This window comes from Cebus imitator, unplaced genomic scaffold (genome assembly GCF_001604975.1).
Source record: "Cebus imitator isolate Cc_AM_T3 unplaced genomic scaffold, Cebus_imitator-1.0 Scaffold543, whole genome shotgun sequence".
Taxonomy (NCBI): Eukaryota; Metazoa; Chordata; class Mammalia; order Primates; family Cebidae; genus Cebus; species Cebus imitator.
This window is the reverse complement of record NW_016107858.1, coordinates 147,207-157,748: the sequence shown is the minus strand read 5'-3', so window position 1 is coordinate 157,748 and position 10,542 is coordinate 147,207. Positions and strand designations below refer to the sequence as shown.

General features: G+C 47.7%; 3 protein-coding genes across 4 annotated transcripts in view; 1 reads left to right on the top strand and 2 right to left on the bottom strand.

Moving 5' to 3' along the window:
• The window catches only part of PEX11B (peroxisomal biogenesis factor 11 beta), a 9,504-nt gene extending 7,921 nt beyond the window's left edge, over positions 1–1,583 (bottom strand). The window contains exons 1-2 of the mRNA XM_017515166.1: positions 1,294–1,583; positions 376–491 (exon numbers count right to left, since the gene is read on the bottom strand). Coding sequence (XP_017370655.1) covers positions 376–491; positions 1,294–1,349 — 172 coding nt within the window. The 5' untranslated portion in view covers positions 1,350–1,583. The remainder of the gene's footprint in view (positions 1–375; positions 492–1,293) is intronic.
• A 489-nt stretch (positions 1,584–2,072) lies between these two features.
• Positions 2,073–7,306, top strand: LOC108293668 (gonadotropin-releasing hormone II receptor-like). The gene is given in 4 exon segments (XM_017515164.2): positions 2,073–2,668; positions 5,867–5,913; positions 5,915–6,075; positions 6,829–7,306. Coding segments are annotated over 4 exon segments (1,140 nt in total). The 5' UTR covers positions 2,073–2,158; the 3' UTR covers positions 7,251–7,306.
• Positions 7,307–7,739: 433 nt separating this feature from the next.
• RBM8A (RNA binding motif protein 8A) lies at positions 7,740–9,794 on the bottom strand. 2 transcript variants are annotated; one of them, XM_017515169.2, is made up of 6 exons: positions 9,653–9,794; positions 9,311–9,370; positions 9,121–9,198; positions 8,497–8,633; positions 8,064–8,200; positions 7,740–7,949 (listed from the first exon to the last, which is right to left on the bottom strand). In XM_017515169.2, the coding sequence occupies exons 1-6, from the start codon at positions 9,717–9,719 to the stop codon at positions 7,904–7,906; spliced, it is 525 nt and encodes a 174-aa protein (XP_017370658.1). In that variant the 5' UTR covers positions 9,720–9,794; the 3' UTR covers positions 7,740–7,903. The 2 variants fall into 2 exon arrangements, with proteins under 2 accessions (XP_017370658.1, XP_017370659.1); XM_017515170.2 differs by having other exon boundaries at positions 9,121–9,195.
• Positions 9,795–10,542: the final 748 nt, after the last annotated feature.

Below are 10,542 nucleotides of genomic sequence, written 5' to 3'. Positions count from 1 at the left end.
TTTTCTCAAGACGGGCTTTCACCATATTGGTCAGGCTGGTCTCAAACTACTAACCTCAGGTGATCCGCCCGCCTCAGCGTCCCAAAGTGCTGGGATTATAGGCGTGAGCCACTGCGCCCGGCAACAGTTCATTTTTCAATTTCATATTTAATTTTTGTGCCAGTTTACTTTTCTCAAACTTGCCCCATTCTCTCCAATCCTCCTAATTACTCCCATACCCCTGCTCTCTTAGCTCAACTGGACGCATGCAGAAGCTAAGTGCAGAGTCAAATGAGGAAGAACAGGCGGAGAAGGTACAGGAAGGAGGGACCAAGGAAGGAGAGGTGGGGATGGAGGAAGGGTTGGGGAGATAAAAGAAAAGACAGAGTTACTTACGCTTTCTTCCCAGGCTCAGGTGGCCCTCCAGTTGTCGAATCTGTTTCTGTAACTCAGGCCTGGCTCCATGCCTCTGCAGCGCGTGGCCAAGAAGAGAGCAAGCATACTGGGCGGCCCTAGAGGAGAGGGCAGGCAAGGTAAGGTGGAGACCTCCCTAACCTATTCCGCTCAAAACTATCCTCCGAAAGGCAAAGACAGTCTTCCCCCTTTTCCAGCGTGAGACCACTCTCTTTCCTCCTCCATGCCCATATCTCGCCATTTCTCCAGGCCAGGGGAAGGGAAAGGGATAAGGAGAAAAAAAGAGCCTAGAAAGGGGTGAGGAGCACTATTGAATGCTGAGGAAATAAGAAATTTGACAATGATGAGGCCTGAGGGGCCAGTGAAGGCCGCAGGGGTCCGTCACAAGCACATCGGCGTGAGCCTGTACGTGATCGGTGAAGGGGAGGCAGACAGCTGGAGGGCATTTTATTCATCAGAATAGGTGAACTAAGAGATTTCAAGGCGCTCTAGCTGAATGGAGACCAAACGCCAGAGCGGAGGCAGAGGAGTTCCCGAATGACAGCACCGTGAGGGGACTTGGAAACTGGGAGTGCTTTCTCAGCTCTGGGGGTAGAGTCCAGAGCGAATGCTCCTCACTCCATCACCGCCCAGTGAGGACGCTGTCGGTCTTATGTGGACACCGCAACCCTGAGCTGCCTCCCCGCTGGCCCACTCATGCCTCAGTTTCCCCATCTCTTCCGCGAGCGGAAAAGAATCATCTCCTCAAGAGCGGCTCAAATCTGCGCCTCATGCGGTCCGTTCCGGCCCCCGTAGCCAGCGTTGACCCTTCTTGACCCCCCGTAGCCTGAACTGACCTCGCCTCACCAGAGTCTTCCTCTGCCCGTCCCTCCCCCATCCCCATTCCTATTCGGGCCGCACCTACACAGCCGCTCCCGGGCTTGGCTCTGAGCACTGAAGCGGACCCAGGCGTCCATGACAGCGGCAGCCCCGGCTCGGCGGCCCCGCTCCCGCCCCACTTCCCGCCCCTAGTCACGCCTCCTGCGCGACCCAACGGTGCCTCGCGAGGGACAAACAACATCAGAAAAGAAAGTGAGTGGAGCCGGCCCTTAAAGCAGAATTTCAGGACTCGAAACGCCTGTCTTTGAGCCTGTCTGCGCGTTACTGTGCCTGTCTCTGTCAGTGCGTCCCCTTATGAGACGACCTCTACTCCCTAAGCACGCCTCCAGCGGCACATTCTTATTTAAATATTCCGCACAAAGGGCGGGGCCTGCAGGGGGCGGGGCGGGGGCGTGCATGGGAGGGGCGGGGCGTGCAGGGGGCGGGGCGGGGCGTGCAGGGGGCGGGGCGGGGCGTGCAGGGGGCGGGGGGGGCGTGCAGGGGGCGGGGCGGGGCGAGAAAGCGCCGCAGTGATGTCCTCGCATAGGAGGCTGGGATAGGTGTGCTCCCGGCGGAACACCCTAAACACACTTGCACGCAGGCTCCAGCAGAATCCAGGGCTACAGGGACTAAAGAGGTCTAGGGCAGTAGAGGCCCGAAGCCCAGGCTGGTCTGTCCGAGGGAAAAGAAGAAAAAACGAAGCTTGGTACCAGATCTTCGTTCCCTGCAGGACCCTGAGAGTTGGACAAGTGACCTCCTCCAGAACATACGGAGAGTCTCCAGAAGCAGAGGCTTTAGGGAAGAAATTCGCAATAATCAGCTCAAGATCCTGAAAAGGAGGGCGAAGAATCAGTGGCCAAAGCTAACCGTTCCATACTCACACTTATCCTCCTATCTCCAGGCCACCATGTCTGCAGTAAACGGCACCCCTTGGGGGTCAGCAGCGGGGGAGGAGGTCTGGGCAGGATCAGGAGTGGAGGTGGAGGGCTCAGAGCTGCCCACCTTCTCGGCAGCAGCCAAGGTCCGAGTGGGAGTGACCATTGTGCTGTTTGTTTCTTCGGCTGGAGGGAACCTGGCCGTCCTGTGGTCAGTGACACGGCCGCAACCCAGCCAGCTCCGTCCCTCTCCGGTCAGGAGACTCTTCGCCCATTTAGCAGCCGCCGACTTACTAGTCACTTTTGTGGTTATGCCCCTAGATGCCACCTGGAATATCACTGTTCAGTGGCTGGCCGGGGACATCGCATGTCGGACACTCATGTTCCTGAAACTAATGGCCATGTATGCTGCAGCTTTCCTGCCTGTGGTCATTGGACTGGATCACCAGGCAGCAGTACTCAATCCGCTTGGATCCCGCTCAGGTGTCAGGAAACTTCTGGGGGCAGCTTGGGGACTTAGTTTCCTGCTTGCCTTGCCCCAGGTGAGTGACCTGGGACTCAGGACCGGGGAGGACAGGAATTTGGGTCCATAGCATGAGTCAAAGGATGTGCTTGGGGGCCATCAGCCGTTAATCCTCAGGGAGAAAGCCTCTGCTCTCTTCCGGAAGATTATTTGCATGTTAATTTACATCTGTTAAGGGGCTGCCTTTTAAAAGCAGTATCCTACATCTGTGCCTCTTCCATTAGATCTGTTTTACTACACTTGGCTTCTACCTCTTTGCATCCACCCAATCTCACCTCCTTCAGATTGGGGCATAACATACTTGGGGGTCTATTAAGAGAGTGAAGTCAGTAGTTTGGGTGAAACTCTGTGGTACATTCATTTATCCATTCAAAATATAATGTGCATCTCCAGGGCCACTCAAATGCTAAGGATAGAGCAGCAAAATCCTGCTTTCAAGAAATGTATAGACTAGTGCAAGAAACAAATAAATTAAGCAATGACAATACAGTGTGTATTCGAAAGTGTATGGTAAAGGAGCTAAAGACAACGGTGGGGAGAGGGTGTCTGATGCAGCCATGCAGTCAGGGAAAGTTTTCCAGAGATGTTAAAATTTGATTCTTCAGAGACAGGTATTAAACCAATTAATATAGGAGAAATGCTAGGGAGGATGGAGGATAAAGGATCTCAATGCTGCTAAAGCTGAGGACTAGAAAATGGTGAGTAATGAGCTGAGAGGGGAAGACGAGCTGGATCACAAATATTAAAATTGTACTTTATCCTGAGTGGACAGACACTACAGTAAAAAGAGTGACATAACCAAATTTGTGTTTTTTACTCTGACTTTATTGTGGAATGAGTGTTAAAATTGGAAACAAGTGAGCTTCTGAACCTGAGTACTAGATTAATCAAATAAATCAAATACTGAAAAGGAACTAGAAATCTGGGAGGGGGGGGCGGTGGGGAAAAGCTAAACACAATTCCTCCAAAACAAAAACCACTATCACTATCAAGGGGTGGGTGTACAGGATATAGCAGCAAGTCTGAGACTGTAGGATTAGAATTATGTCTAGGAGGCCAAGAAGGGTCTAGGCTTTGTCTCTGGAATGATAATCCATTATACTTATTCAAGATTTGACTCTTATTTATCTCCTCCAATTATTAGAGATATAACTACTAGAAGTTAGTCTGACTATACTTCTAAGAACAAAGAAAGGCCCGGGTGGCTCAAGCCTGTAACCCCAGCATTTTGGAAGGCCAAGGCGGGCAGATCACCTGAAGTCAGGAGTTTGAGACCAACCTGACCAATGTGGTGAAACCCCTTCTCTACTAAAGATATAAAAATTAGCCCGGTGTGATGGCAAGCGCCTATAATCCAAACTACTCTGGAGGCTGAGGCATAAGAATTGTTTGAGCCTGGGAGGCAGAAGCTGGAGTAAGCCAAGACTGTACCACTGCACTCTGGCGTGACAGAGCCAGAATCTGTTGGGGGGCGGGGGAAAGAACAGAGAAAAATACCACTCATATGTTGCAAACAGGACCTCTACCAATCCGAGTGTTAAAAAGAAGCCTGTCGCTGTGGTGCCATTTACAATTAGGTTTGTTTATGTGAAGCAAATATTAGATGGGGATTGAAAATGTGTTTCAGTTTGCCTGTTTTGCTTTGTTCTTTGTTGTTGTTGCTGTTGTTTTTCCTGACTCTGGGCTCTACTGCTAACTAGCTATGATTTTGACTAAGCCACTTGAAATCCATGGGCCACAAGATGATGCAATGGGAAATGAATTTCATCCTTTCTTACAGCCTTAAAATCAACAATAATTGTCATCTGTTTGTTTCAATGGCAAATTGGCCGTGACATGTATGATAACATGTGCAAAAGGTGATATTTTTTGGTTCCAAATTAGTATTCTTTTGGGTAAATTCTGCATTGCCTATATGCTGTTAATTGTAGTTAAAGTATTAGTGTCAATAAAATAAAAAATGTAATAATGTTATGTTAGTGTAGTGAGGGGGTATTAGGGATAGTTAGAAATTACTTATTTTGTAGGCTTAAGTTTCCAAGTTATCAGCAGTTGAAAGGAATGTTTCAGCAGTACATGATAAATGGCAATAAAATAGGAGAAAGGAAAGATCAAAGCAAGGTTGTGGACCAAACTGTAAACCCAAGAGCTTTGATTATTTTTATCTCCTCACCATTTTCAAGTACTTCTTAGGCATAGCACAAAAACAGAAAACAAAACAACAATTTAGAAATATATGAATGCAAGAGATGGGAAGAGGAAAGACCATTTCCCAACTAGTTCAGAGTAGCCTGATCATAACTCCAAACAGTTCACAAAATTCTGTCTTAGGATCAAACTATTCACCTTTCCTAAATGTCCCTCATGCCTGTTAAAATCACTTTCCCAAATGCCTTGTATCTAGGAATCTGACACCTACTGAGCTTACCTGTAATCAAGTTAACAGTGACTCAATCTGCATTACTGGAACCCAGACACTTGAATCTCATAGCTCTAAACTGAAATCGTTTTTACCGATTCAATTGGAAAACCCAGTAATTTAACAGAACCGGGGCGGGGGGGTGCAGCCAATAGCATTTGGAAAATGTTGTATTTTATTATTTAACGTTATTTCACCATTATAGTTACTGCAGATAAGACTATTACTACTGCTGGGCATGGTGGCTCACGCCCGTAATCCTAGCACTTTCGGAGGCCGAGGTGGGTGGATCACCTGAGGTCAGGCGTTCAAGACCAGTCTGGCCATCATGGTGAAACCCCATCTTAAAAAAAAAAAAAAGACTATTACTACTAAAGGTCACTTCAGAGTAGCTGCAAAATGGCCTGGAGTTTTGGCAGCACCCATTTTACACGATATTTCTTTTCCCACAAAATAGACATATCAGAAAAATCATTTCATCTAAAAATATGAGTAAGGTGGTAGTAATATCATCCCTTATAAATTACAATGTTAGAATAATACGTGAGAAGGCGGTATTGTTTTAAGTTCTAAGATTTAACAAACTTACTGCTCAGCATCATATTCGAGCCTGCGGAAGATAGGCACTTTCAAGATACATTTCCAACCTCTTTAAGGTGGCACCATGGATGAACTGTTTCTCAGCACTGTGCTGCTTCACTTGGAATTAAGGATGAATTGGGAGGAGATAGTATGACATAGGTGGGTAGGTTGGGTGATGAGGGGAACCGGTTCTCATAGTCCTCAACTCCCCTCCAGCTGTTCCTGTTCCATACCGTCCACCGAGCTGGTCCAGTTCCCTTCACTGTGTGCCACCAAAGGCAGCTTCAAGGCTCGACGGCAAGAGACCACCTATAACCTCTTCACTTTCTGCTGCCTCTTTCTGCTGCCACTGACTGCCATGGCCATCTGCTATAGCCGAATTGTGCTCAGTGTGTCCAGCCCCAAGACAAGGAAGGGGAGCCATGGTGAGAATCCCAATTTCCAGGCCTCAATCCTTACCACTAGACCTGTTGCCTCTTGTCTACCCACCTAATAGCTAGCTACCAGTCACTAAACCAAAGTGAGATCTTCACCGTGTCTAGTGCCTGATGCTGGGGATGATTTTGTTGAACCCCTTCAATTATAAATAGCTAAGCTGAGTTAGCTGGACAAGTACTAGGGAGGCACTGAATATTATTATTATTATTATTATTTTTTGAGGTGGTTTTGCTCTTGTTAACCCAGACTGGAGTGCAATGGCGCTATCTTGGCTTACCACCGCAACCTCTGCCTCCTGGGTTCAAGCAATTCTCCTGTCTCAACCTCCCGAGTAGCTGGGACTACAGGCACGCACCACCATGCCCAGCTAATTTTTGTATTTTTAGTAGAGACGGGGTTTCGCCATGTTGACTGGGATAGTCTCAATTTCTCGACCTCGTGATCTACCCGCCTCGGCCTCCCAAAATGCTGGGATTATAGGCGTGAGCCACTGTGACAGGCCTATTTATTCTTGCACACAATCAAATCTTAAAGTAGACTTGGTGGCTTCACATTTCTATCATAATCCCTGGGGGTAAGAGATCACAGAGTCCCAGGTTGGGAAGAGGAAGAGGATTTGCAGCATCCTCCTCCTTGTAGGGTGCAAGCTGTCTTCACCAGTTATGCCCCTCCATCAATTCACCCTATACTCGGTTCAGAAACTGAGTGTCTAAATTACAGAATATTTTCTAAATTCCTAGCCCCTGCTGGTGAATTTGCCCTCCGCCGCTCCTTTGACAATCGTCCCCGTGTTCGTCTCCGGGCGCTGAGACTGGCCCTGCTTGTCTTGCTGACCTTCATCCTCTGCTGAACGCCTTATTACCTACTAGGTCTGTGGTACTGGTTCTCCCCGAGCATGCTAACTGAAGTCCCTCCCAGCCTCAGCCACATCCTTTTCCTCTTTGGCCTCCTCAATGCTCCTTTGGATCCTCTCCTCTATGGGGCCTTCACCCTTGGCTGCCGCAGAGGGCACCAAGAACTTAGTATGGACTCTTCTAGGGAAGAAGGGTCTAGGAGAATGCTCCAACAGGAGATTCAAGCCCTTGGACAAATGGAAGTACAAAAAACTGTGACATCAAGAAAGGCAGGAGAAACAAAAGACGTTTCTATAACATCTATCTGATCCTAACACAGTACATAGAAACAGAATAATAATTCTTCAATACCATAAGATCATAACATCTCAATTTCCTGCTCTCCTAATTCCCCCCAAAAAGAAATAATGAGCAGTGTCTCCACTTTAAACCCTGCCTGACCTTGAGACTATGTCTAATACAGAAACACACAACTAGCCTGGACAACACAGCAAGACCCCATCTCTACAGAAATATTAAAAGTTTAGCCAGGCATGGTGGCATGTGCCTGTAACCCCAGCTACTTGGGAGGGTGAGGCAGAAGGATGGCTTGAGCCCAGGAATTTGAAGCTTCACTGAGCTATGATCATGCAGCTGCCCTCCAGCCTGGACAACACAGCAAGACTCTACCTCAAAAAAAGAAAAAAAAAAAAAGAAACACATACAGTTCAGTCCCTAGAAGTATCTTCACAATGGTCCATACTGCCTTACTATGCTTTACAACTTTTAATTTTAGGACAGGAAAATAACATTAAATATAGAAAACAAAAATTGAACATTTATTCGCCACTCAAAAGAAATACTATGCATATAGGGGAAGAGATTAAATATAAACACAGCAAGTTCCACCCCAGTCCTGTTTGTCCAAGGCTGCATGGTCAAATGGAATCTTGAAGAGAACAGCTGGACAACAGACGACCTGTCAGCGACGTCTCCGGTCTGGACTTCTGCTGCGTCTTCGGCCACCTCTAGGGAAAAAAGCAGCAGGGAGAAAAGTCCATTAGAGGGACATAATACTACGCCCTCATTCTGTTTCATTTGTATTCCCTTCACCCAAACAGTGTTTGCCCTCTTCATTTTACCTCCTCTTGCCTTTTGGTGGACCCCGAACAAAACACCAGTCAACGCTGATTGGCTGTCCCATCAAATCTTGGCCATTGAGTCCCTCCATAGCAGCCTGGGCCTCCTTGTATGTTTCATACTCAACTAGAGTATACCCCTGGGGAAAGTGAAAAGACAGATATGAAAACCCTCCTATTTCCCCAAGCATCACTGAGTATCCTTTTCCTCAAATTCAAACACAGAAAAACCTATAAACTTTAAACAATGAATGTACATCATATATCTCTACTGTATATATTCAACATGTCTGTTTATGTCTCTTCTGTGTCTGATAAAACATGGATTTCCAATGTCATTTTATTTCAACTTTGCTCCAACTACGTCAAACACAGAACTACCAATACTAAGAGTTATGAAAGAAGAGAGGCAATGAAGTGTCACTTCATTGGATACCTTCAGATATCCTGTTCGCCTGTCGAGGTTGAGGTGAATGTTTTTAATTTCCCCATATTCTGCGAATTTGTCGTGTATATCTTCTTCAGTGGCTTCTTCGTGGACTCCAGTAACAAAGAGAATCCAGCCTTCAACAGCTGTTGGGGGACGGAGGGAAGTTGTATAAGTACATGAGAGAAACACTTCAAGCAGGCTCACAGGAATGGAGTGAGTGCGGATTTAGATTGTTTTTGTTTTTGAGATGGAGTCTTGCTCTGTCACCAGGCTGGAGTGCAGTGGCGCAATCTCTGCTCACTGAATCTCCACTTCCTGGGTTCAAGCGCTTCCCCTGCCTCAGCCTCCCAAGTAGCTGGGACTAAAGGCGTTCACTACCACGCCTGGCTAATTTTTTGTATTTTAGTAGAGACGGTGTTTCACCAGGTTGGCCAGGATGGTCTCGATCTCTTGATCTCATAATCCAGCCGCCTCAGCCTCCCAAAGTGCTGGAATTGCAGGCGTGAGCCCACTGCGCCCGGCCAGGGATTGTTTAAACTATCTTTGAATCCATTCCTACTACATTTAACTATTTTATTGGTTTCTAACTACCATAAACACGGATAACTCACAGGTTCCATTATTACTCACAGCGTTGTGGTCCGGGTTCATCGCCATCCTGCTCCACGCTGTCATAATCCTCACGCATCCGCGCTCGGGACCCCTCTTCTATAAGGGACAGACACGAGATCACCGAAACCTCCTCCTTTCTCCCATTGTTCCTATGAGTTGGGCGGGGACTCCAAAACCCGCAGCTCTACCCTACTTTGCCCACACTCACCGGAGCCAAAGCCGCGGCCCTTCCGTTTCTTCGCTTTTTCTTTTAGTTTGTGAATGCTCTCTGGAGCCCCAGAAGAGAAAAGAGTAAGTAACCATGACAGTCATTTGTAACAACTGTCTCTTTCCCAAGACACTATCTGCAATCCGACCCAAACCGCCTCCAGTCTCAGTCCCTTCCCGGTCCCGCCCCCCCTTCTCCTAAAGGGGCGGAGTCTCTATTCCACCCAAGACCCAGTTCCCCGATTCCCATCCTCACAACCGGGGACAAAAGAGAGTAAATTTTCCTATCACAGCCTTCTCTCGCACCTTCCCCGCTTCCCGCAGCCGCCTCCACTGTCCTCACCGTCCCCATCCTCATCCATGGCGAAATCTTCGCCCCCGGCCTCGTGAAGATCTAGCACGTCCGCCATCTTGCCTTCGATGGAGATCTCGTCTGTGCCGCTCAGACACTAGGCACCTCGGGAAACTGTCGCAGAGGGGAAAGGTCGCCAGTGAAGCTGACCAATCAAAGGCTAACTCTAAATCCCGCCCTTGGCGCGGTAAAAATACGCATGGGGGCGGGCCTAGTTCGGAAAGATGCCGGAAGTGTTTCTGTGGCCATCTTGAGCAGGTCGCCAGCTAAATGCTGCCATGCTGGGAGGTACAGATTGCAAGGGTCAGTTGCTTCCTCTTAGCGGCGGCAGCCGTTGAGAAATACTGTACTATTCACAGTGAGGACCGGCGTAATTTCCATATTAGAGGGCTTCATCCCAAACCGGGAAATGGCAATTGAAGAAACTTTTCTTTCAAAAATTCCAGGCCTGTACCCTGTTCCGAGGCACCGTGCTGTATGATAGGAGCGTTTTTAAAAAATAGTTTGATAGCAGTGCGGGCACAAATAGCTGCTTCTGGAACATATTGCAGCACCGAATTTCTCTTCAAGAAACTAACAGACCTGGTTGCAATACGATTGGTGAGACAGATATCAGTTTTTGTTTTTTTAACTCTCTACCTGTAATCCCAGCTACTCAGGGGGCTGAGCCAGGAGAATCGCTTGAACCCGGATGGTGGAGGTTTGCAGTGAGCCGAGATCGGGCCGCTGCACTACAGCTTGGGTGACAGAGCGAGACTCCGTCTCAAAAACAAATAAATAAAAATAAAATAAAACTCCCTTAATACTTCTGGGAATTACTCGTATTGTCTTTTAAATTATATAAATTATAGCCTTCAGCAAAATAGGGGCTTTATCTTTTT

Bases quoted from the DNA above. Each gene is read 5' to 3' on its own strand.
- RBM8A (XM_017515169.2), bottom strand. From the start codon at position 9,719: ATGGCGGACGTGCTAGATCTTCACGAGGCCGGGGGCGAAGATTTCGCC. The intron at 9,199-9,310 runs GTGAGTGTGGGC...TGTCCCTTATAG, and splicing joins GGGCCGCGGCTTTGGCTCCG to AAGAGGGGTCCCGAGCGCGG. The intron at 8,201-8,496 runs GTATCCAATGAA...CACTTTCCCCAG, and splicing joins GGCGAACAGGATATCTGAAG to GGGTATACTCTAGTTGAGTA.